The sequence below is a fragment of the Perca fluviatilis genome, chromosome 16 (assembly GCF_010015445.1).
Source record: "Perca fluviatilis chromosome 16, GENO_Pfluv_1.0, whole genome shotgun sequence".
In the NCBI taxonomy this organism is placed as follows: domain Eukaryota; kingdom Metazoa; phylum Chordata; class Actinopteri; order Perciformes; family Percidae; genus Perca; species Perca fluviatilis.
Genome location: NC_053127.1, coordinates 15,406,267 through 15,431,625, shown reverse-complemented (window position 1 = coordinate 15,431,625; position 25,359 = coordinate 15,406,267). Strand labels below are relative to the sequence as shown.

General features: G+C 40.1%; 3 protein-coding genes and 1 long non-coding RNA gene across 7 annotated transcripts in view; 2 read left to right on the top strand and 2 right to left on the bottom strand.

Moving 5' to 3' along the window:
- sept8a (septin 8a) overlaps nucleotides 1-14,013 on the top strand; it is a 42,597-nt gene extending 28,584 nt beyond the window's left edge. The window contains exons 7-10 of one of the 2 annotated variants that reach the window (XM_039777660.1): nucleotides 2,336-2,504; nucleotides 2,638-2,770; nucleotides 3,786-3,955; nucleotides 13,377-14,013. In XM_039777660.1, the coding sequence (XP_039633594.1) occupies nucleotides 2,336-2,504; nucleotides 2,638-2,770; nucleotides 3,786-3,955; nucleotides 13,377-13,542 (638 nt within the window). In that variant the 3' untranslated portion in view covers nucleotides 13,543-14,013. Of the gene's footprint in view, nucleotides 1-2,335; nucleotides 2,505-2,637; nucleotides 2,771-3,785; nucleotides 3,956-5,759; nucleotides 6,532-13,376 lie in introns of those variants that run through there. The other variant, XM_039777661.1, reaches the window with a different exon arrangement.
- LOC120544099 (cyclin-I-like) lies at nucleotides 10,842-13,351 on the bottom strand. Its single transcript, XM_039777663.1, has one exon. The coding sequence runs from the start codon at nucleotides 12,564-12,566 to the stop codon at nucleotides 12,222-12,224; it is 345 nt and encodes a 114-aa protein (XP_039633597.1). The 5' UTR covers nucleotides 12,567-13,351; the 3' UTR covers nucleotides 10,842-12,221.
- A 3,162-nt stretch (nucleotides 14,014-17,175) lies between the features above and the next one.
- LOC120544098 (cyclin-I-like) lies at nucleotides 17,176-21,907 on the bottom strand. The gene is made up of 5 exons (XM_039777662.1): nucleotides 21,572-21,907; nucleotides 20,342-20,498; nucleotides 19,466-19,600; nucleotides 17,864-17,938; nucleotides 17,176-17,707 (listed from the first exon to the last, which is right to left on the bottom strand). The coding sequence occupies exons 2-5, from the start codon at nucleotides 20,453-20,455 to the stop codon at nucleotides 17,558-17,560; spliced, it is 474 nt and encodes a 157-aa protein (XP_039633596.1). The 5' UTR covers nucleotides 20,456-20,498; nucleotides 21,572-21,907; the 3' UTR covers nucleotides 17,176-17,557.
- On the top strand, nucleotides 20,486-25,035 carry LOC120544100. 3 transcript variants are annotated; one of them, XR_005636452.1, is made up of 5 exons: nucleotides 20,486-20,602; nucleotides 20,846-20,973; nucleotides 23,004-23,144; nucleotides 23,412-23,486; nucleotides 24,141-25,035. It is a non-coding gene; the product is annotated as an uncharacterized LOC120544100 (long non-coding RNA). The 3 variants fall into 3 exon arrangements; XR_005636453.1 differs by lacking the exons at nucleotides 20,486-20,602; nucleotides 20,846-20,973 and adding an exon at nucleotides 21,097-21,342 and having other exon boundaries at nucleotides 23,059-23,144; XR_005636451.1 differs by lacking the exons at nucleotides 20,486-20,602; nucleotides 20,846-20,973 and adding an exon at nucleotides 21,097-21,342.
- Nucleotides 25,036-25,359: the final 324 nt, after the last annotated feature.

Here is a 25,359-nt window from a genome sequence, read left to right as displayed (position 1 = left end):
CCAGAGAACAGCTCATGTCTGTTTTTAACTCGTATACTCCCTCTAATGATGTGTGGTCAACCAGCAAATTTGAGTAAAAATAAGAGCGATTCAGACAGCTGCATGACTGCTGCTTTTTTGTAATGTCTTTTTAAGAGTTATTTTGTGTGCAAAAACATTAAAGTAGACAAGGGCAAGTTGGTGCTTATTCACACTTTTTTTTTTTTTTTATTTTTTTATATATATTTTAATGAAGGACGTCTTCTTTCTTTGGGTGGGTTGTTCAGGCACTGAACTGTGTTATGTTGCACTTTTCTGATGCTGCATTGTGGTTTGCTATCATGCACTGCAGGCTGCTTTCCCAGTATTTTCCATCAGGAGAAGCTAAATGCAATGTTAATTAGGCTTTTTTAATATCATTATTGTCTCCTTTACATCCTCAGAGCTCACAGCGTGCGGTGGTATTTAAACACAACACGCATCCGACTCTCCACCACTGCCACCCCAGGGTTCATGGCATATGCGCCAGCCCCTGAAACGCCACGTGCCTACACTCTGCACAGGCCCTCGGCCACCACACACACACACACACACACACACACACACACACACACACACACACACACACACACACACACACACACACACACACACACACACACACACACACACACCAGAGACAACAGAACGTTATTTATTTTTTTTTTTATCTTTCTGAGGTTTGCTAACCGGTTGATCACATTAACCTCCTGAAAGGGTTCAAGTTATTTTTCCTCTGACAACACGTTTTAATGAGTCACTCTAGTTTTTCCAAGATTATCCAGCTGCTGTATCAGGTTATACAGTGGACCACAGCTGTACCGTTGTGCTCCAGGTTTAATACTTTGCAGAAAGTTGGCACTTCAGTGTGCCTTCATTTAAAAATTGGAGGAGATTGAGCATATCAAATAATTTGAAGTTTTCCGAGATTCCACATAGACTATTAGGTATTATCAAGTCTGTAAATAGGGAGGGGTGATGTCAAGAAGGGAGAACTTCATTTTCAAAAGGTAGGAGTGATTTTATTTTATAATTTTTTTTTCTCTCGAAGAGAATGGGAGAGTCAGCAGAAAGGATTCTGGCTGCAGGGATATCTATGCCGGTCTTGAAAGGTCATAAAAAAATGTTGCATTCAGTTTCCTCAAAGGCAGTAAAAACGTTTGTATGACGTTGCACACAAACTAAAAGTGGGAGTGGTGCAACAGTGGAATGTGTGTGGAGGAAGCTTCCAATCCTTTCTTTGGTTCAGTCAACATAATCAGACCTGTCGCAATCACTGTAACTACTGCAAGCTACAGTATCTAGGAAGCTCATCGTTTTTAATGGGCAAATGTCAATTTTAGCAAAACATTTTTTATTTGTTAATCCATCCATCCATGTTCATCGTCTAGCAGAACTATTGGATTAAGTATCCTTAGGAATTATTGTTATATACTGTACTTTCAGAAGTACTGAAAAAATGTGATAGCAATAAATCATTCTAGGCCATATTGTTTTCCGACTGGTTTTCCGTCATACTTTTATACTTTAGCCGGTATGATCTTGGTGCAACTTTGTGGACCGTGCAGAAAAACCCTGTGGCTCAAAATTAGCAGTATACTGTATGTATGGCCATATTATTACCCACTTATCCAGACTACATCCTCACTGTTCAGTCCACATTCAGGCACCTCTGCCCACTTGCTCTTCTCACATTGACCTTTGTTGTGGCCTCTAACAGAACAAAAAAATCAACGTTGTAGAACATTTGTTATATTATTGATGGAGTAAATGAGGTGACGTGTGAGTAAAAAGGCTTCATCAGATTGGAAATGACCCTCCCTTGAGCTTTCGGTCTGTCAGACAGGAAACTCTTCCTGGCCTTTCCCCACCATGAAATCGTTTAACTGTGAGAGTCACAGTTAAATGATAACTACAAGTTGGAATTTATCAACTCCTCTTTGTTGTCAAAATGTGATACATTTATTTAATGGATTCCAAATGTGTTATATCTAGTTGTATTTTGTGCAGAGTACTTAACATTCCTGTAGAGATGTGGTATGATTTCCTGCTTTTGAGAGAGAGACGGAGAGGAAGGGAGGGTGACAGATGGGGTGTTTAAAATAAGTTAAAAGCAGTGGCCAGGCACAGAATGAAAGCGAGAAACAAAGACTCCGAACCTGAAACAAGATGTGACTGCACATTTGTAGCTCTGACGCTGACAACCAAAACCAAATCTTCAAACACCGTAGCAGAATTTGCTTAGCACATACAGTATAGGAAACAATTACCTGAACCGCAACTGCTCTCCTAATTCTGGTGTGTGTTTTCCCTTTAGTTGAGAATGAGAGCCACTGCGACTTTGTAAAACTCCGAGAGATGCTGATCAGGGTCAACATGGAGGATCTGAGGGAGCAGACCCACGCCCGCCATTACGAGCTGTACCGACGCTGTAAGCTGGAGGAGATGGGCTTCAAAGATACAGACCCCGACAGCCAGCCATTCAGGTAGAGGGAGCGCGTGGAGAGTGAAAACGGACACACACAAAATCCAAAACCAAAGAAATAGTGTCAACCGTAGAGACAGTTTCTATTGTTAAGAGACAATACTTAATCTATTCCTGTCTATCCTTCTCTCCAGTCTTCAAGAGACATATGAGGCAAAGAGGAAAGAGTTTTTGGGGGACCTGCAGCGGAAAGAGGAAGAAATGCGACAAATGTTCGTCAACAAAGTAAAAGAGACGGAATCAGAACTGAAGGAAAAGGAGAGAGAGGTCAGTCTCAAGGGAAGTTATGGTTATAGATAGCATTTGATTTGAAATGACTGCTGACGCGTCCACACATCAACACTGTAACCAGTATAAGTACATGATAATACATGTCAAGCTGCCCTCATATATGAAAGGATGGATGAGGTGGAGGTGAGGAAATGTGTTAAAATATTTAAAGGAACACGCCAACTTATTGGGACTTTAGCTTATTCACCGTAACCCCCAGAGTTAGATAAGTCCATACATACCCTTCGTCTCCGTGCGTGTTGTAGCTCTTTCCGACGGCTCCACCGGTAGCTAACCCTAGCACGGATCCTGAAGGTAATTGGTTCCAACTAGCCTACTGCTCCGAATAAGTGACAAAATAATGCCAACATTTTCCTATTTACATGTTGTGATTTGTATAGTCACAGCGTGTACAAATAACAATTAGAGACAGCCTTCTTCTAACCGTATATAAACTGGGAACTATATTCTCAGAAAAGCATTTCTACTCTCTGTCCGGTGCTTCTCAGGTGCTGCAAGCATATCACTCCGCCCAAGTAGCAGAGGTAGCACTGCTTCACCTTTCTGAGAATATAGTTCCCAGTTTATATACGGTTAGAAGATGGCTGTCTCTCATGTGACCTTGTTATTTGTACACGCTGTGACTATACAAATCCCGTGTAAATAGGAACATGTTGGCGTTATTTTGTCACCTATTCGGAGCAGTAGGCTAGTTGGAACCAGCTACCTGCAGGATCTTTGCTAGGCTAAGCTAATGCTGGGGGTGTCAGACAGAGTTATAGCACGCACGGAGATGAGAAGGGTATGTATGGACTTATCTAACTCTGGGGGATACGGTGAATAAGCTAAAGTCCCAATAAGTCGGCGTGTTCCTTTTAAGTTTGTTTGCAGTCAGTTTGTCCAATTCACCAGTTAGCTGTTGGCAAGTACCAGTTCAAATCTCGTGTCTCTCCTCCTGTCATCCCTGTCCCGTGCGTCCATCACCACCCTCGCCACCCCCAACCCCCCTCAGCTGCATGACAAGTTTGAGCAGCTGAAGCGGATGCACCAGGAGGAGAAGAGGAAGGTGGAGGAGAAGCGCAGAGACCTGGAGGAGGAGATGAACGCCTTCAACAGGAAGAAGGTGGCGGCCGAGACACTCTCCTTATCTCAGCCCCTCAAGAAGGACAAGGACAAGAAAAAGTAAGCCGATCCCTCCTTTGTAGCACTCACTCGCCTCATTCTTCTTTCCATAGCAGGAAGCTGCTTCTTCCAACCCTGCTCCTTTCTTTAACTAATTCTGTTGTCTTTTTCCTGTGCCTTTTTTAAATCCTGAAAATTTTTGCTTCTTTTAATCCCTCTTCTTTTTGCTCTCTAACCCCTGTTAGAAGTCTTTAAAAGCAGGAAGTCCTGTGGCAAAGTCCCACATTAATGAGCCTGTTAACTGGAGGTGCCGTGCAGTTGTCGACCTATCTCCAATACACAAGCATTTCAGCTATTATAAAGGCCTGGCATGTGTTAAGGAAACGTCCTCCCCTTTTTGTCCTGCCCATGCTTAACATTTCCTGTCCTTTCACTCTTTCCTTTTGCCTCGCTATAATTATTCAGGAAATTCAGCGAGGAGGTGGTGAAGCAATTACAAGCTTGTCTTATAAACTAGGTGATGCAGAATATACAGCTCACACGGGGCCAAACTGATTAATGATTGTGCATACCACGTATCTATGATGGATGGCACAGGTATAAAAACAATACAGGCCTTTTTAGCTTATACACTACAGCTCATACTTCACTCTGCTGTATTTTCCAAAGCATACTTTTCTTGAATTGTTCTTTACCTTCCAGACAGCTATCGGTGTCGACTTGCAGACAGTCGACTTGCAGACATGTAACAGACCTATTATTCAGTAACCAATGGCAGCAAACATCATGTTGCATTTACTTACCTGTCAAAACTCTGTTTTCTTTGGTGCGGGGATGCAGTCAGTTTACAGTAGGCGTTGTTTTAAAATGTCCTTCCTTGAAGGTGCATTCAATGAACCTTCCTTTTCTGGCTTTGATTTGTGCACACTATGTGGCACACTATGTGGCCAAAAGTATGTGGACAGTTTGGGCAAGTCCCCTTGGATCCAGTCAAGGGAAATATGAATGCTACAGCACACAATATTTTAAACAACAGTGTTCTTCCAACTTGTTGCAGCAGATTTGTCTTTTGTTTTCAAATGACAATGCTCCTGTGCACAAAATGAGCTCCATAATGAAATGTTTTTTTCAAGTTTGATGTGCAAGAACTTGATTGGCTTGCACAGAGCCCTGACCTCAACCTCATCTAACACCTTTTGGATGAATTACAACCGCAAACCACTGTAAATATATAATTTTAGTGTATCTCAAAGCAAGTTTTAAGTCTCTGCAAGTTAATCTTTCATCATCTGCACTGACAATATATCTGAAGCTAATGGCTGTCTGGGGTGTATAAAATGATGTAAAAAGTATGCTAAGCTGTGGACATTGATATGCGTTAAAGTATGCATGGCTTGCAGTTAATGTCGCCCCAGTCGTGTTGTCTGTAGCTTGAAATCGGACAGTTAATGTGAAGACGCTTGGCTCCATCTTGTGGCTACTCACACACTTTGCTTTCAGTGCTGCTTTAAGAAACTGATCTTCCATTTTGTGGTTTTGTGATGGACATCCCACAGGTCATCAGTTCACCTCTTATGTGTTTAATTTACTCTAAAGTTTTGTTACACTCGAGGAAAAAACACGTTTTAGTATTCCCGAGGAAACATTCAGGCTCCCCTGCTGACTGACTAACTGCATCAGACTATTCCTTTCTATTCACTAACACAAGCGCTGGAATGTATTTAGCTGTAGCACCTCTTTGCTTCAACTCTACTTCATTAGTTTTCTACAGAAGTCTTTATTAATCATTTATTTCCACAAAGTAGTTTGTTTATTTGTTTATCCATTCAATTTATTTTGTTTATTGTTTGTCATTGTTTTTCAGTTAATTTATGGGCGCTGCACACCCTCCCACACACGACCATGGATTTGTCCTCCATCGCCATAGCAACGACAACACCTGTTTATTTTGATTGTTTGTTTGTTCTTTTGTTTTGACATTCCATCTTGACATTGTGCACATGGACCAAAGACACTGAGGATGCTCATGATGAAGCACCAGGGGAGAAAAGAGTGAAAGATGGTGAGAGATTATGAGGAAAAAATGTTCACTTGCCAAACAGTGGCCATCTCATTTATTCAGGATCATTCATTCTATGCTTTTTTTGGACACTTTTTTATATATATATATATGCAATTAGTTTTTTCTATGTTGTGATTTAATGTTTTTTGTTTTGTTTGTGTTTTTCCATCAACTATTCACACAGAAACGAGAAGTTCAAACCTTTTGGTACTACAGTGTAACACAGTGGGCAAGTCATTTGAAACTGTTCATTATGTATTTAAAGAATTTAGGGGGTGACCAATTACTAATTGAAGATATCCGTGGAATCAAATCTTTCCTAAAGCTTTTTTTAAAATACCTGAGCTGTTTGAAATGTTGTCCAGCTGTAGTGTGCCTGTTAACCTTTTTGTAATATTGACCATTTAGTACATTTCACAGTAGAATAATTTCCAGAGCCCAAATAATACATTTAAATATAGCATTATATCATGCAATAAAACTGAGTACCTGTATACTGTATATATTACTGCATATACATAGGTACTGACAACCTAAAGCTTAGTCTTAACTCTTAATAAAAATGTATGCAATATTCTGGTGCTGTTTCGTATTAACTCAATAATATATGTGAATATTTTCTAGAGTTTACCCAGCTTAATATGCAAAATGTACCTACAGTTTTCAGAACATTGTCCACAATTGATGTAACTTTTCTTTTTCTTATTTTTTTTTAAACCATGAGTGACCGCCTTGATGTGAGTGTTGTGACAGTGGACACACACACAAACAGAGAGAGAGAGAGAGAGAGAGAGAGAGAGAGAATTCAGGAAAACCTACACGCCTCTGCTCCCTGTAGAAGAGTTTACACTCAGAGAGAGAAGAGAGCAGCTGTATTTACTGTCTGTCGTTGGAAATAAATGCAACCCCTCCCCCCCCCCCCTCCTCCTAACTTTGATGGGTCTCTGCCATGATTTGTTTGACGATATTCAGCCGGGAGGGAGATGAAAGTGAAACACAGGCAGGTGAAGGCACTTTATTCACGCACGCACGCACGCTGTCAGCCTCAACTGTAACCCCAACAGCTGTCCACTTGAGATGCAGCGTTTCCTGTTTAGTGGTCCCTAACTGTCTGCGTGTGTGTGTGTGTGTGTGTGTGTGTGTGTGTGTGTGTGTGTGTGCGCGCATGCGTTTACATTTTTATTAAGGGGACTTATTCAAATGTTTTGTCTAAAGAACATTTCAAAAGTTTAATTAATTTTCTTGTATTATGTTTATTTAACGGCACAGAATGTGTGTGTGTGTGTGTGCGACGGATGGAGGAAGTCCCAGCACAGAGTTGAGATCTTTTCATAGTAATGGTTTTGTCTTTACTGTAAAGGCCCTGCCAGCAGCACTATTATTATTATTCTGTCTGCCACCTGCAGGGCTCCCTGGATCTCATCCAGAAGTACAATCTGTTCACAGCTCCCTGTTCTCTCTATCCTTTAGTACACCAACACGCTCTGCTAACAAAGCTGAGTGGTAATGGCTCTCTGACAGTCTGTTCTACATTCAGGACAACATGATGGTACACACTGACATCGTATTATACGCTTGAGGTAATAGTGTCGTCGTCAAACAGGGTTTTGAGAGGTTTACTTAAGGAATTAGGAAATGACATAAGGAAGTCTGAGATGTGAGTACGTTAATTGTTAACTGCACATTCAGCACACTAAAGTCATATGGGGAAAACTTCACCTTTTAAATTGCTGACTAGATATTAAATACTGGAGTCTGGATATTATGGAAGCCCATTCCTGCCAGCTAAAGGGGAGAAATTACATTTAAGAATTTATCAAGTTTAAATATTTAGTATTTTGACTCCCTATCTAATTTCAAATTAGGGTAGTACATCAATTTAGAAAATCGACTGTAAAGTAAAATGTTGGGATTTTCCTATGGTATATTTATCATAAGAAGTTTGACTCATAAAAATACGTTATAACTGCTCTTTTTCTCTGTTGTGTATGTTACCAGAAGATGTCTTTTTATATTTGTTTGATATATAGGTGTCTAGTACTCCCATGCAGGAAAGCCAAATGTTTGACAACACAGAAAGTCCTAATCTAATATAGAATCACACTCCTCTAATTATAATTCTGACATGGAGTGCTCCACCGATTTAGCATTGCACTTTAACATTTCCAGATTCATGATTGACTGTTAAAAAAAAAAAGGATCAAAATTGATGAGAGAGAGATAGATAGATAGAGAGATAGATCTCTCTATCTATATAGATATATATATATATATATCGATATATATATATATATATATATCTATATAGATATATCTATATATAGATATATAGATATATCTATATAGATATATCTATATATAGATATCTATATATAGATATCTACAGTGCCTTGCGAAAGTATTCGGCCCCCTTGAACTTTTCGACCTTTTGCCACATTTCAGGCCTCAAACATAAAGATATAAAACTGTAATTTTTTGTGAAGAATCAACAACAAGTGGGACACAATCATGAAGTGGAACGAAATTTATTGGATATTTCAAACCTTTTAAACAAATTAAAAACTGAAATATTGGGCGTGCAAAATTATTCAGCCCCCTTAAGTTAATACTTTGCAGCCCACCTTTCTGCCGATTACAGCTGTAAGTCGCTTGGGGTATGTCTTTATCAGTTTTGCACATCGAGAGACTGACATTTTTGCCCATTCCTCCTTGCAAAACAGCTCGAGCTCAGTGAGGTTGGATGGAGAGCGTTTGTGAACAGCAGTTTTCAGTTCTTTCCACAGATTCTCGATTGGATTCAGGTCTGGACTTTGACTTGGCCATTCTAACACCTGGATATGTTTATTTGTGAACCATTCCATTGTAGATTTTGCTTTATGTTTTGGATCATTGTCTTGTTGGAAGACAAATCTCCGTCCTAGTCTCAGGTCTTTTGCAGACTCCATCAGGTTTTCTTCCAGAATGGTCCTGTATTTGGCTCCATCCATCTTCCCATCAATTTTAACCATCTTCCCTGTCCCTGCTGAAGAAAAACAGGCCCAAACCGTGATGCTGCCACCACCATGTTTGACAGTGGGGATGGTGTGTTCAGGGTGATGAGCTGTGTTGCTTTTACGCCAAACATAATGTTTTGCATTGTTGCCAAAAAGTTCGATTTTGGTTTCATCTGACCACAGCACCTTCTTCCACATGTTTGGTGTGTCTCCCCGGTGGCTTCTGGCAAACTTTAAACGACACTTTCTATGTTTAAGAAATGGCTTTCTTCTTGCCACTCTTTCATAAAGGCCAGATTTGTGCAGTATACGACTGATTGTTGTCCTATGGACAGAGTCTCCCACCTCAGCTGTAGATCTCTGCAGTTCATCCAGAGTGATCATGGGCCTCTTGGCTGCATCTCTGATCAGTCTTCTCATTGTATAAGCTGAAAGTTTAGAGGGACGGCCGGGTCTTCGTAGATTTGTAGTGGTGGATACTGTCCTTCCATTTCAATATTATCGCTTGCACTGCTCCTTGGGATGTTTAAAGCTTGGGAAATCTTTTTGTATCCAACCGGCTTTAAACTTCTCCACAACAGTATCTCGGACCTGCCTGGTGTGTTCCTTGTTCTTCATGATGCGCTTTACACGGACCTCTGAGACTATCACAGAGCAGGTGCATTTATACGGAGACTTGATTACACACAGCTGGATTCTATTTATCATCATTAGTCATTTAGGTCAACATTGGATCATTCAGAGATCCTCACTGAACTTCTGGAGAGAGTTTGCTGCACTGAAAGTAAAGGGGCTGAATAATTTTGCACGCCCCAATTTTTCAGTTTTTATTTGTTAAAAAAGTTTGAAATAGCCAATGAATTTCGTTCCACTTCATAATTGGGACCCACTTGTTGTTGATTCTTCACAAAAAATTACAGTTTTATATCTTTATGTTTGAGGCCTGAAATGTGGCAAAGGGTCGAAAAGTTCAAGGGGGCCGAATACTTTCGCAAGGCACTGTATACACACATATATATATATATACACACATATATATACACACATATATATACACACATATATATACACACATATATATACACACATATATATACACACATATATACATATATATACATATACAAACATATATATATACATATATACATATATATATATATACACACACACATACCTCCCTCCTGTCAACATTCATCAGATTTCATGCTGCTCCTTATGGAGCCAGAAACAGCTCTATAAAACCTTTTTCTTACATGTCGGGCAAGTAAATATAGAAACCAACTTGCCCGTTCATGCATCATGTTATCATCTGAGAATGCTTGTTGAATGATTTGATTTGAATGTGCCGTTGGCCAATCAAGAACTGAGTTTGCGCTTGACTTTTTTCCCCCTTTTTTGTAATGCTATAGAAGCTTTTGATTTTTTTTCCTCCAATGTGACATTTGTTTTTTTTTACTTTTATGCTTTTTTTCCAAAAAAAAAAAAAAACTTAAAAACCCTGTTGAACCCTGCAGTAGTAGTTCCAAAGTCTGACATTTCACTTTTTTCACCCTTTAGTTTTTTCTCTCCTAGTGGTAATGGGTTTCCATAGATATACTCTAAAGGCCCATACAGGGGTTTAATTAACCTGGCTGATTAGACCTATGTCCAAAATCACTCCCTATTCACTATATTGACTGTCCAATTGTATCTTACGAACTCTGTACGAACACATGCAAAGCAATATATATACCTCAGCTTGCTCAAGGGCACGTTGTCTCTAGACGATAAGGACATGTTCTTCAGATTATTTTTTCACTGACACAGGAACAAACATGGCAACCTTCAGAATCACATGAAAGCTCCTCCACCCATTAGAAATTGATAAAAACCAGAAAATTACACTTTAGACTTTTGAAGTCATAGCTTTATTTCTGTGGTTGACCAGATAATAAGATATAGCTGCCTCAGTAAATGGAACGAATATGAAGAGGAAAAAAAAAAAACACCTTTACATTGGTGACTGCTGGTGTCGAGTCCAGCTTGACTAGATGAATCAAAGCAGACTTTACAGTTGAGAAAACAGACAGTAACCGGTTCACATTAAAGATCACGTTCTGGACACAGTAAGCATTTTCAGCAGCCTAGAGTCCGTTCAGTGTCTAAAGGCTTCGAAAGCTTGGCAGTGGAGGTAAAGTCCCTCTGGACACACTGCAAGTTCTCTATCTGCCAACATTAAATACAGTTTAAATTGAAAACATAATATTTTGTCACCATATCGGTATGAGGATGAAACAGAACTAGGTGGTATTTACAAAATAAAAAACAGGATACAGTTATCCCAATACTTCAATCACAATGTGACATTATTTGGGGTATGATTATTGGTGCTCCCATACAGAACAATATATAATCATACAATTTTTAAATGAGAACATTAATGCTGGGTCATTAATCAGGTAATCTCATGTCAAAACAACCATTATTGGCCGTTCTGCTCTAGTGTTGAACTAATCTCCCAAAGGTGCTCTTGTTTTGTTTGATATGTAACAATAGTTGCATAAACAAAATCAACACTGACTGAAGCATTAATGAAATAAAAGTATTTGCAGCATTTAGTCAGGAAATTAAAGCTTTTTTGGAAAAAAGGTCGCTTTTGTAAATAACTGCTAAATAAAACAGCACAGAAATTAGTACAAGTAAGATTAAAATAATTAAAAAAAAGGGTTGTGAAAAAATATATTTTGCATAAAAAAAAAGAAGCTTTTCTTTATCTCAAAGTGCGATTGTTGCTCTGGGGGAACCTGAGCACCAAGATAACTCACAACTAACAAAATCAGGATCAACTCTCAAACTTACAGAAAAGAAAATAATTCTTGGCTTCAACCACACAAAGAAAAACACACACACAACTGCCTATTCTTATCCTTTAACTTCCAACCATTTGTGGTTGATATTAAAAAGGACAAGTAGGTTTTTATATTTATATATATATATATATATATATATATATATATAAATAAAAATAAAATCCATACACACCTAGAGATTCACATTTGGGTGTGGAGAAGTACATGAAACCACTAAAACAATATCTTCTAAATCATTTTTTTCTTTAAATGTGGCAGCAGAGTAACATCTGGAGTTACTTCAGAGCCCCACTGAACTAACAAGTGAGGTCCTTAAATGTGCTGAACTACAGTATATTAGACTTTGTAATGTTCTCACTGTGAAATGGGAGGACTGTCTGTGCACTAGTAAGAGGTGGGCGGTGTGAATAAATGGCCGACTAGTTGACGGCGGGGTGCAGTGGCGGGCAGGGCCAGACGTTTCCCTGCTGGGAATCAAACAAACCCTCGACTTCGTTTGCCTGCGCCCCCGGAGTCGTCTCCTCGTCGTACAAACGCCGGAAACCGTCGTAGTACTCATCAGAGTCCCCCTGCTCTCCAACGGCCGGCCCCCTCCTGAGGCGCTGCGTGGGGCTCCAGGCTCGCTCCTCGTCCGGGACCTGGGCGCTGTCAAAGATGTAGACGGCGTTTGCCGGCAGGGAAAACTCCAGGCTGTGTAGGTACTCGTCCACCATCTCTTTGCAGTGGATGAACTCGCCACTATCAACCTGGGAGAGCACCGACATCCCAATGAGTATACGCTAACCAAATGCAGTTTACCTTTCAGAAGGAACGAATACAAGAGTCATTTCGGAGATGACCTTGGTCGTCAACTTTAAAGCCTTCACTGACCTTACATGGGGTTCAAGTACTTTCCTCGCAGGTGTGCAGTAGCATTTTAAGTTGTACAAGTTCACTAAAATAGCCTTTCCTTCCCTCAGTGCGATCATTATTCTGACCATGTTGGACCTGTAGAAGCAGCCCAATGACCGCTTTAACCAAAGCTGCGTGGTTTTTTTTTTGGCAGTGGGGAACATCATTTGTTGACCTGAATGGGCCAGCATGTGCCTTTTCATCAAAAGCACCCACCAGTATGAAGAAAAATAAAAAGGCTAATTCTGCACTGCAAGAAGTTTGTAAACTGAAAAGAATCTAAAAAGATAAAAACAAGGACTGCTAGAATACACGGCAGCACGGCAATTAATCAATTCCAGTTGAAAAATAAACCTGTCCGTGCTCTCTCTAGTGGACAAACCATGTCATGTTTTCTAAATTACCTCAAACTTATGAGGCATTTCTGTACAGCAATTTCTTGTTATTCATTAACCAACTTTTTTAACAAATTTCAATGTATTTGTAGCAACAAAAAAATAAATAAAAATAAAATAAAAAAATCGGCACAACATCAGCAAATGCCAATGTACTGGTTGGGCTCTAGTATACTGTACGTGTCTTCAGGCAATTTAAAACATCTTTTCTTGAACCAACTATAATCCTAGAGAAAAAGCCTTCTTAGCAGGCCGCTGCATTTCTCTTACCTGTGCCTTCTTCAGCAGATCGGTGAAGATGGAGAACCAGTCGGGCGTGACCGCCTCCAGCTCCAAAGTGATGATGGCCAAGGCCAACGTGGAGCCCTTGAACTGCCAAAGCTGGTGGCAGGCCATACAGTGCTGCACCTGTCTGGTCCACAACGCCGCCTGGAAGCCCGCAGGCCTCTTCTGATGCCCCGGCCCGGCCGGAAGCAAACCGGGGTCCGTTGCCGAGTCCCAGCTGACGCCGGAGCCGAGCCCGATGGACGGAATTAGGTGAGGGTGGCCGGAGACGAGCAGGGCGTGGAACTAGACCGGAGGTGAACAGACAAGTGAAGAGGAACGAGACCAAAACGTTAGCATAATGAGGTCATTGTTGCCTCATTGTCCATCCATCGCTCACCCCTTACCTCTACTGCTTCATAAATAGGGTTGGGCATCGAGAACAGATTCCTACTTGGAATCGGTTCAAAACTTACGATTCCAGTAGAATCGTTTATTTGTTTGGATTTGGTTTCAAATCAGATCATCGCTTCCTAATTTAATAAGCGCAAGTTTTGTTTTCTTAAGTGGCCAGGCGCTTGTGGTGTTGCAGCCTTGGAGCGCAGTAGGCAGCACTCTTAGCGTGGCTTTATTTTACATTGAAAAAAAAAAAAAAAAAAAAGGCACTGTAAAACTGCAAACCACCACTGAATCAAAATAAAAAAAACTTTGCTCTTATTTCTGAAAAATAGGCATGTGACCCGTTTCAACTCCACCCATCAAAGAATCGGAATCAGAATCCTTAAAATCCAAATGATGCCCAACCCTATTCATAATTCAGATGGACATCAGATATACCATAGCATTTAACATCCAACCTCCCATATCTGACAGAGGGTTACACCACACACACCCCCATTTATTCCTTTGACCTAACCTTCATTCTCATCCACCCAGGACACCGTCCCTTTGCAGTCTGATTCTCTACCCTTCTCAAGCGTTCATTGCTGCATTCAAAGCTACTGCGAACAAACCTGAAGCTCTGTGCAGGAGGACCGATGGAGAATCCCACCATCAGGTTTTAACTAATGAAGACCCTCCCGTTTGCCTGAGGAATCATAGTAATCTTGTTCGTATCGTACGTGCAGTGCTTTTCTGTGTTCCCATCTGTAAGCAGGAACTGAGTGTGGGCTTGATGTAAAAAAAAAAAAAAAAAAGTTTGAGTTGGAGAATTTCTTCATACTTGTCACATCGTGATCAGAAAAATGTCAGCGTTATGTTGTGTTTAGCTCATTTGCTTTAGTTAGTGTCTTGCTCGGTAGCAAAAATAAGCCATGGGGTTTTTAAAAGGAAGTGGAATTCACTGGAAGGCATATGCAGCGATGTGGTGCGAGAGTCAAAAAGCAATCTCTGAAACTGTTGCTCCCCACTAGTTAAAACTTCCTAAACTCCCTTCCTCTTCCTTTAAGATTTTCCTTCTTCACTCCATTATGGAAGCGTAGGGAATTCAGGGCGATGTAGCAAACACGGGAAACAGGTTTTAGAGTGGACCGTCCTGATAGAGTCTCAGATGGTGAAAGATTTGAGCATCACATCGCTGAATCTGCCCTTCAAAAGACTTTTACTTGGATGTTCAAGCATATTAAGGATGTAATAAAAAAAAGCATCTCTGTAAATCTAATTTATTCATATCAAAGTGTCACAGTGAAGAGTCTGTGACATATTGATAGAATTTTATCGATTGCCGTTTTATAGACAATGGAGACGCTTTATTCAGGAAAAGGGAATGCAGAGTAATTTCGTTGAGGCAGAGGGAAAATGTAATTGTAAGATACTTACAGTACTGTTCAAAAGTATTTATTTGAAGAGAATATTTATTTGAATAGTATATAAAGAGAAAATGTCTTTATTTTATTATAGTTTTTATTAATACATTAGGTCTCATTATTTTAAAAAGTCTCTTGGATTTTTTTGTAATACCTAAAGTGAAGTGCTAGGACAATAACCGATTTACAACAATAACTCCACACGCTGTAAACATACCACACCGCTATCAGTCAGATCCACAAGCTGTAATAGTAGGGGAAAGTGCCATTTTTTGTTTTGCAGAAGACACTGAATCAGTCCAAATGTGCCAAAAATGCTTTTTAGTCACAGTTTATGGCTTTAAGAAAAATGTACCGGCCCTCTAATTTCAATATCACAAACAAATCTAACACAGTTATTCATTTGCTGTTGGGAATGTAGGCTATCCTTTGGTCCGGGGTGAGACTATTGACTCACAGAATGCACGACAAGACTTCACCAATCAACTTGGGGAGGGGGGGGGGGTCTTCTTGAGCAAGCAAATCTAAAAATCACTGTCAGTTATTTAATAGAAGTCGTGCATCAGGAATTATTGCATCCTTAAAATTAAGGAAGTCATCTCAATGGAAATCCTTTGAATAGTGTGGATCAGTACTGTGTGTGTGGAACTATTTGTCAAGAAAATGACGGGCTGTATTCATAAAGCATCCAACTGCTGGCCTACAACCTGTTTTGCCTCCTCGTTCACAGTAAGATGTAGTTCTTTGAGCCAAATTACAGTTTGTTTTGCTTTAAAAGCACTTTCATTGGGATTCATAACGCTGTGCTGCTAAGTGTGGCCAAAACTAACAAATGAAGTAACTGAAATTTTGTTTCACATGTGTAAAGAGTTTACAGTTTAAAAGCAACACTATGTAACTTTTAGCCCTACAGGTTGTCTCATTGGAACTACAACTCACGCTACCCGACGCGAGTTGTAGTTCCAATGAGACAACCTGTAGGGGGGACCGTCCCCCTACAGCTTGAACTACAGCTGCAGCTAAAAGTTACATAGTGTTGCTTTAAATAATCATATTGATGGTCAATGAAATGAACGGATTTTGCATACATTTGCCACAATAGTGATAAATGAAGATATACGGAATATCACGCAGCCCTGTGTGAAGCCCATCAAAACAGTACCTGCTCACACGGTTGCCTTGGCGCTGTAGTTCCTGGTCTTTAATCATCACGTCCCTCAGGACTTCTCGTTAAAGCGTTATGAATACAGCCCTGGGCCCAACAGCATGAAGGGACCCAAGTGATGTGTGCGTTTACTTCCAGTTACTGCCTCAGTCAATGATTTGTGAGGGTTTGAAAGTTACTGTTAACAAGCTGTGAAACAACATTGTGCCATACACTCAGTAACACGGCATGGGCATTTTTGACAATGACAAACCTGCTTCCACTTTAAAAAACAAACCGTCACCAATACAAGTCACAGCAGGTTATGGATTCGCTAACGACCCAAGCGGTCTACATTTCTGTTTCTGTCTCGTGAGATTTGAAAGCCTAAATGATCGTATATGTCTGCACACCCCCTCTGGTGGAAGCAGGATTTGGGTAGCCACTGTAGGGCTGCAGCTAAGAGTTAGTCAGAAGTGCCTTGGCCTGATATGCAACACGCCGGTTATTTTGCTTGCAGCTTTTTGTGCACCTACACAGGATTTGGGTAATTGGCCTGGGTTATACTGCAACTTTGTTTTGTCCGATGAGGTCACCTTTGCACTACAAATCTTTAAATAGGGTGGAAATAGACCTTTCCTAAGCATTTAAACGATGCAAGCAGTGACTTTTAGGGTTAGCAGTTATTTAAAGCAAGGTGATTTATTCCATCAACAAGTGTGCAAAGTCAATACAATGTCTGTTTTTTAGAAACAGCTGAGGTCAGGCTGCATTAGAATATTAACCAATAATGAGTTATATTTTAGTCAATTGTATTCTGATGTATTTGAAAACAAAATGTAAAACCAACATATCCTTTCATCAGGCTCTTTGATTTGATTGTTTGCATTAGAGAGAAGCATGGTTTTATTTTCCTTTCTTGGCTACAGTGATGAATAAAAAAGGAAAGGACACACTCCAACCAAGACTGAATGGAGATTATAATAATGGGCACAATGAGTTAAATCCAATAAATGCACAATCGCTTCTAGGACCAATTCTTTGCTGAGGGGGCAGGGGGATGTTTGTGAAACAACCATCTTGAAGCAGACATGATGCAAGTGTGATGGTGTAATGTGTGCTTTTGTTCAGCTGTGTTTTTAGGCAAGACCAGGATGTGAATTGACAAAGCATTTCAAAGTCCAGCCAGCTCACTATGAAATGCTCTTGACAACTCAGATCCAGTTAAAAAAAAAATATATTTGCCTGTCTATCTGCTAACTTACTATGTGAATGAAGTCGACTGGCGACGCCGTGTACAAGTCCCAGTGCAGCTTGTCTAGAATGATCCTCTCCATGCGAAGAATCTCAGCTGTTGAAAAGTTGCATCCGCTCTGCACAACCAGGTCTTGAACAGAACCTATTACCTGTTTAGACAGACACCAACAAAAAGGGAAACAAATAAACGTATTGTTTTGAAATAGCATTGACGTGAGTGTTTCGTACATTTCTTTTTTTTTTTTTTGGTTATTTGACAGTTTTTTATTTTTTATTTTTTTATTCTTATATCCTTAAGATCGTACCTCATCTTCCTCGTTGATTTTGGCAGCCAGGACCAATGAGGTAAAAGCAATGCATTTCAGGTATTTTGGTTGGGCCTAAAGAGAAAAGACATTTCGTGCTTAAGAACCAGAGAGATCTATGGATGTGAAAACAAACTTCTGAAATCAAATGCTTTCCACTGCTATCAGCAGTGACAGACTGGGATAAAAAAAAAAAAAACGGCCCTGGCATTTGCAACACACCAGCCATATTTAATAATAACCTAGCTTGGAAATTAGTAACTCTGCCTTCCGAGTGGATCTTTCCACGCAGTTTGCCGCAGTACAATCTTGAATATTTGTGGCTGTATGCATAAAATAAAACTTAAATAAAATTAACCAAAGACAAATTATCATTTGTGGCCCATAGGGGGGGCAGCCCTTCTGGCATTTGCCCAAATTCCAGATGGCCAGTCCATCACTGGCTATCAGTAAGTGCATTTGCAAAATGAGCACATTTAGGTTGGCATCTCTCAGCACTAAATCAATTCTAGTGGACACGAAGGATACAAGACCTTTAATAGGGCGTAATAGGACAATTATACTTGTGTTTGTTAAGGTCACACTGAGTGGACCGAAATGTATCACTATCCTCTCTTTCTACCTGCAGCAAAGCTCAGTTCATACACACCGGCACTTTAAAAAACTGTTTTATGAATATCAGAAAGAGTAAAGAAATGTAAGATGCAGGTTGTACATTGTTGGCTGTCAAAGGTCAGATAGCACTTCATGAAAAGCAAAGAGATGTTTAAGAGGTTTTGATTGTAGAGTACACGGGCTGTTCTAAAATTACATACACTTTATTCAATCTGATTGGCAAGTAAATGGACTAAAGATATAAAGATATGATTATTCAGGACTTACTCTGCAGCCCTATTTAGAGTACAATTTGATGTCAAATACAGATTAAAATGTAGCCTAGAAATCTAGATGCACCCTAGCGGCAGCAAATGTAATTTGCAGCCAGGGCCAGTCTAGCAACTCTCCGTTTGCTTTCGAGCTGGAAAAACCAAATTCTGGTCAGGCCAATCACATCGTGTATAGAGTCTGTGGGAGGGGTTAACATAATGACAGCAGAGTTGCGACGGTTCCGCGTGAATTCCCTGCTACTTGAAAACAAAGAAGATGGCTGCTGCTGGCGAACAGCGGTCTTTCGAATCTGCTTTGGCCGCGGCTCTGGAAGACTTGGCGTTAAGCACTGAAGTCCTTCTTAAAAAAGGAAGATGTGTTCGGAGTTTTGCCGACCGGATACGGCAAAAGTTTAATCTATCAACTAGCGTTGTTCTGGTTGGCTATGAGTGCAGAGGGAATTTGAAAGACAACAGTTTATCCCGCCCCTCGGATTGAGCCCTGCCAAAGGTGAGTTCCCAGACCCAACATCTTGCTGTGGGTCTGGCTTGTCAGGCTGGATTAAATGTATTGCTTTCATTGAACACAGACTTGAACCATTAGCTAAGGGGTCAATGGACCAAAAAAAGAATAAAAAGAAGATGTTTGTTGCTGTACTATGCAGCCAACTGTGCACGTTATTTCCATTCATTGGTCAAAAGTTGGAAACCATTATCACATGTTGTAGCCGTCTACCTTGACAGTAGAAAGCAGTCGGTTGAGGACACAGACTCCCAGTGCAAAGGTCTCTGGACAGAACTGGAAAAGCCTATTCATCTCTCCGAGCCAAAGGATAACCTCTTGGTGTTGGGATGAAGAGATGTCCGTGCCCTGAGTGGTCAGAGGAGACAACCATTGGTTAATAAATGAAAGATTAGAAGTCAGGCAGGGTTTTTTTTTTTAAGCAAATACTTCACTGTGTTTTGGATTAGTCAAATTAGGCCTTTCCCACTATATAGACTATTAAAAAAGGAAACACCAAGACAAACGTTCTTTCACATTTACACATGACTTTTTGACATCAGTTCCACTTCAAGACCCCACTCGTTTAGGATATCTCATATAGGCTACACATTAGGTTAATCCAGTTTACTCACTGATTTCACTTTCTTACTTCAAATATTGATTTGTGTATCTCAATAAGCTGCTTTTAAGAGCCAAAAAAAATATATATATATATATATATATATATATATATATATATATATATATATATATATATATATATATATATATATATATATATATATATATATACAATTTCCATAAACAAATGAGACCACGGTCTGCCTCTTTATTACACAATGGAAATGGAATTCTTACTAACAAAATGAAGAGGTTTCCCAAAATTCTGGTTAGTTCCTTTCACAAAAGACTCGTTTCATTTTACTGAGAGGACCAAGATTGTTTTTTTCTGTTGGCCTCAATCCCTTCTTTTTTTTTGTTTTAGCGGTTATTCAGAGTTAGTGTACCTACATCTGGAAATGACTGTTAATGTTTTAATAACATTAACATACTACACTTAGCACTTTTAAAAAACAAGCTGCAAATGCACAAGTCCACTTGTCTCACCTGGATGCATCCATTCTTGAAGACAGGCGCCTTCCAGAGGCGAGCCTCCCGGAGCAGAGCGGCCTCCAGCAGGCCGACCAGCCGGCGGCTCTCCCCGGCTCCTGGGTTCTTCATCGCCGCTACAGCTCGGGACAGGCTGCACCCAGGGCACACACTCCTGGTTAAGAGGAGGCAACACATGACATATTACAATGGAAACAAAACCTCCCTTGACCCATTTGCACGCCAATATTCACTCAGAATGCACTTACATATACTCAGGTATGTAGGCCAACAGTATTCCTTTCATATAACATATCAGAAATTAAAGCTAAACTAATCGTCTGTCAGACCTACAAAAGGTGTGTTTAACTGAAGGATGCACTGCGAACGAGAGAGACAAATATAGGCCTAAAATATATTTTTTTCTAAAACAGCACATTTTCCATTACACTTCTAAGTGTGTGTGTGTGTGTGTGTGTGTGTGTGTGTGTGGTGTGTGTGTGTGTGTGTGTGTCTTGTTAGTAAGCTATCTGGCTGTCGACACTCTCGTGGGTCGGACTTGGCGTAGCACCCCTAAAATACCTGGCGGAGCAAGTTCATCTCTGTAGGAGGCTACACCTTACATAAGGGCCTCTTGCATTCACCCAGAGGTCAGTCAGTCAATCTGCTCATTCAGCAGTGCTCTCTTATATTTATTTAATGCACATTTCACCTTCATTTTTATATTAAAGATTTGATGAGGATGCAAAGCTGTCTCTTTGAGAGGTAAATAACAAGGAGAGGCAAGTTACCAAAATGATTTACTAAAAAAGAGAAACTTTCAGGACTTTCATTTTAAAATGTAGCCCAAAACAGCAACATGAAGAGCTCCTTTAAATTTCAGACGGGGTTGGGACGCCAGTTGGTAGGCTAGCCGTTCATGAAACCAGCAGCTATCTGCTGAAAGAGCCAAGTATGCAGCAGGAAATCACTCAGTTAGCTAAACAACGTCGCCATTTTTTTCTGACTTTACAGCGCAGGTATGAGCAACGTTGAGTTAATGCAAAACGTTTAAATTAACTGATGTGTGACTTTGTTTCAATCTTCTGTGTGTGTGTGTGTGTGGGGGGGGATGATAAAAATAAAAGGATCCAGGCGGGATAATGGGCTGCAGCTGCTGCAGGCAGCCTCTTGCACAGTTGTTGTTGTTGTTGCTGCAGTCTACATTTGGCTTCCTGTTTTTCTTTGCATTTAAGCAGTCGGACTTACCTCTTCGTTTTCAAATGCAGGGTATCCTTTGGACGGCAGGTGCATTTACAGTTTTTCAATTAGTCCATATTCACCGAAAGCAACAAACACGCAAACAACAGTAGGGTGCTGTTAGAGAATACAATCCCGGGGAAAAAAACGTATTTTGGGGTGAATATACGGAAAGCAGCCGCATTATAATAAAAGGACAAATAAAACAAAAGGCGATAAAGCGCGAAGTACTTCAAATAACTGGGGCAGTGGCGAAAATAAGCGCAAAAATAAAAGAGGCAGGAAGCAAAAAAATCAAGGAGGATTGAGGGCAAGCTGTGTTTTGAACGCTCCTGACTCCGCCCCGCCGTGACGTCACGCCGTCTATTAAACAGAAATGTGTTAGTGGGTCAGACATACGGGATCCCTCACACAAAATGGTCGAGCTTTCACTGGAAATGGAAGATTTCTATACTGTGTGACCCAACAATATCTTTTGATCGTGTGCTAAAATATAACTTTAGGGTTAGCCTCTTTATGTGAATGACTCCTGCCGAGAGCCAGACTGCAGGTCCAGCAGCAGCAGCAGCAGCAGCTGATTATTTCTCTCTCCTGCAGGCTGATGTTTGTTATAAAAAAGATTTATGATCTTGAAATGGATCATTTTTGGGATCTTATCTTGTGCTTGTTTGACACCTGCAGCTTTAAAAGACTTCCATGTCTTTCCCCCCTTTAGCTGTGTGAAAGGTAGGCTGGTTCTGGCTATGACAACCAACTGAATCTCACAGGTCAGGCACTGCAGCCTCGTCTCTGTGCTTGTCTTTACTTGTAGGCTTTCATTTACATTTTGTCTAGTCGTAGCATAGAAAGCACAGGTGTAATTACATGAATGATGGCTTTGTTCCATTTAGGCTACGTGTGCCAGGTCCAGAACATCGATGTTGTTAATAATGGGACATTAGAGGGCCATTTGTAAGTCAAAATGTCTGCCAATTAAAAGTCTGTTAAAGAAAAGAACGGATGAAATTTACATTTCTAACAGTTATATTAAGATTAGTCTATATCCACGATGTTCCACTTCAGGGATTGCTCCGGTGCCATTGGAAAATGACTCTCTTTTTGGTCGGATGTCCGCTTCCTTCCGCAACTTTTTTTGTTGTAATTTTAAACTCTGGTGGATTTCTGAGGACTATGGTTAACTGCTCCTCAGATGTCTGCAGGGTAAATCCAGACAGCTAGCTAGGCTATCTGTCCAATCTGAGTTTTCTGTCACGACTAAAACAACTTTCGAACGTACACGTTCCACCAAAACTAGTTCCTTCCCGAGGCTATTTTGCAGAGGCATCTGGGCTCCATCCGGTGCTTAGCGATTGTGATTGGTTTAAAGAAATGCCAATAAACCAGGGCATGTTTTACTCCCATCCCGTAATGCTGTGTGGACTCGCCATATCTTCCTCCGCAGTGCTGTGGAGGAAGGTCTGGCAAAGCAACACTATTAAGATTAGTATCCGCATTAGCATTGCTGGCAGAGTTGGACCTGTATGATGCTGACCTGAAGCAAGGCTGGATTACGAACCCGACAAAGAGACCCCTAAAACACCAGGTATAGTGCGTGGCAATTTGTTTGTGGTAACTTGATAAATTACTATTTTGTTTAGTTACATTGAATGCACCACCAAAGAACAATTGAAATGATATGAGTGTAAGTTCATAATCAGACAAGACAAAGAAAACGGAGATTGTTGGAACCAGCACAGTTTTGACATTTTTACTTTAAAAAAAAATACTCACACGATTAATTGATAACCAAAATTGTTAATGATTAATTTGCTGCGATTGACTAATCGATTTAATCAACTAATTGTTTCAGCTCTACCCAAAAGAGAAACGGATTAACTGGCCGATCAACACTGCTATCAAAGAACCACATGCACTTGAACCACAGGTATGTATGCTAATACTCTAATAACAGTTTATGATGTATTTAATGTATTAATGAATAGTTATGTCTATTTACATACTTGTTATGGGTGAGATTAATGCAGACTGCCTAGGAGGAGCATGAAGGAGTTATAGTAGTTTCTAGACATTTAATCTAAAAATCTTTTTTTAATATTATACTTATGTGTAAAGTTGTTTTTGGTATGATTTTTGTGATGTTATCTGTCCCTGTTTGTACTTTGTATTTTGCTGACCATCTTGACTCCCTGGCAGAAGAGCTATTGTATCTCATTGGGACCTTTCTGGTTAAATAAAGGATTAAAAAAAAGAGTATTTGTTAGGATATTTTCAGGGCCCCACAGTCTTACACTGTTTGTTTGCACTGTAGTATGATGACCTGCTGCACCCAGTTGTTCTGAATATATAGGTGTGAAGATGTCACAAATTTAAATCAAATTCTATGCCATCTCAACTGATAATGAAAGTGAACCTCAAACTTTCTTCCCCATCAACATAACAATTTGTGTGGTTATGGGCTGAGATTGCAACATTCTCCAATGTATAATAATAATAACTTATATAATACAAAATTCAGACTATGCAACAGTAAATGGATTATACTGTATTACAAAGATTGTTTCTGCTTCTGTGCTGTCAGGAAACCTCAGAAACAACGTTCAGAGGCACCAGACCTTCTCAGTCCATATACAGAGGCAACAAACTTTACCTAACACCAGTCAACAGACGTCAGCTGCGGGCAGAAAGTGTTTACTTTCCACTCTCAGTCACCTCACACAGCTGACTGATAAAAAAAGAAAAGACAAAAAGTTGACCAGTTTGTCTGAGCCCAGGTCACGACTGGAATGTTGATAAGAAAAGATGGTTACAGCGAGCAGCATATCTGCATGTTGACAGAGTGTAACACCAGTGGGAACACGGTGGTTGTGTCCTGTATCAAGTCAGATTGTGTTTGGCTGATACATCTTGTTTGTTCTGTGCTCCGAGTGCTTGATTCTGGGGCTTTAACCCACACATACTGTATCTCTGTCCCTCTCTTTCTCCTCTTGTCTCCTTGCTTACTGCTTCTGCTGATCTGACGTTTTACATGTTTGCGCAATAATGTGTGCGTGTTTACATTCCATCACTCTCAGTCATACTAGTGGGAATATGACTGAGCGGAAAACTGTTGATATTCGTGGTTTTGAGTGTTTAGCCGCTCCCTGTTGGTACACAGTAGCAGTATTTGTATCACTCGGGTCAGGTTGGTTCTGTATAACATTGCTGATTCTCATAGCCAGAGCCAGGCTAAAAATGAACACACCAATGGCATTATACAGTGCTTAGAGCAAAAAAACAAGACCATCAACCAATATGCTATTATTATTTTCTTCAAGCCAACACAGTGTTTTCAAACTAACAAAATTACCTGTCAATTAAAGGATAAGGCTGGCTGGATGTTTTTTGTATCTGTCCCTATTTAAATAAACTACAAATAAATAAATTCTATATTTTTCTTATTGTCAACAAATTCCATTAAAAAAGACCATAACCAACTTTGTGCTGTCTGTCTCTGAATACTGAAGACTTTCCTACCCACTGTGGCACTCTGCCTCGAGCCAATTTGTTCCCACTGAAGAAGTCCATGTTTAAAACAAGTCCCACCAGACTTACTGTATCCTTTATGTTAGAGATTCTGAAAGTGGGGTCTGTGGCACTCTGCCACAGGGTCTGTGAAAGGTAATATAAAAAAATATATATATTACATTCTAATCTAACAAATAACTCTTAGAACCTGCAGATGTGTCTAATATATTTCTATTTCATGAACAAGCATTTCATGCTTGTGTTGTTCTTTCAAATAACTAAGACTCTAGGAG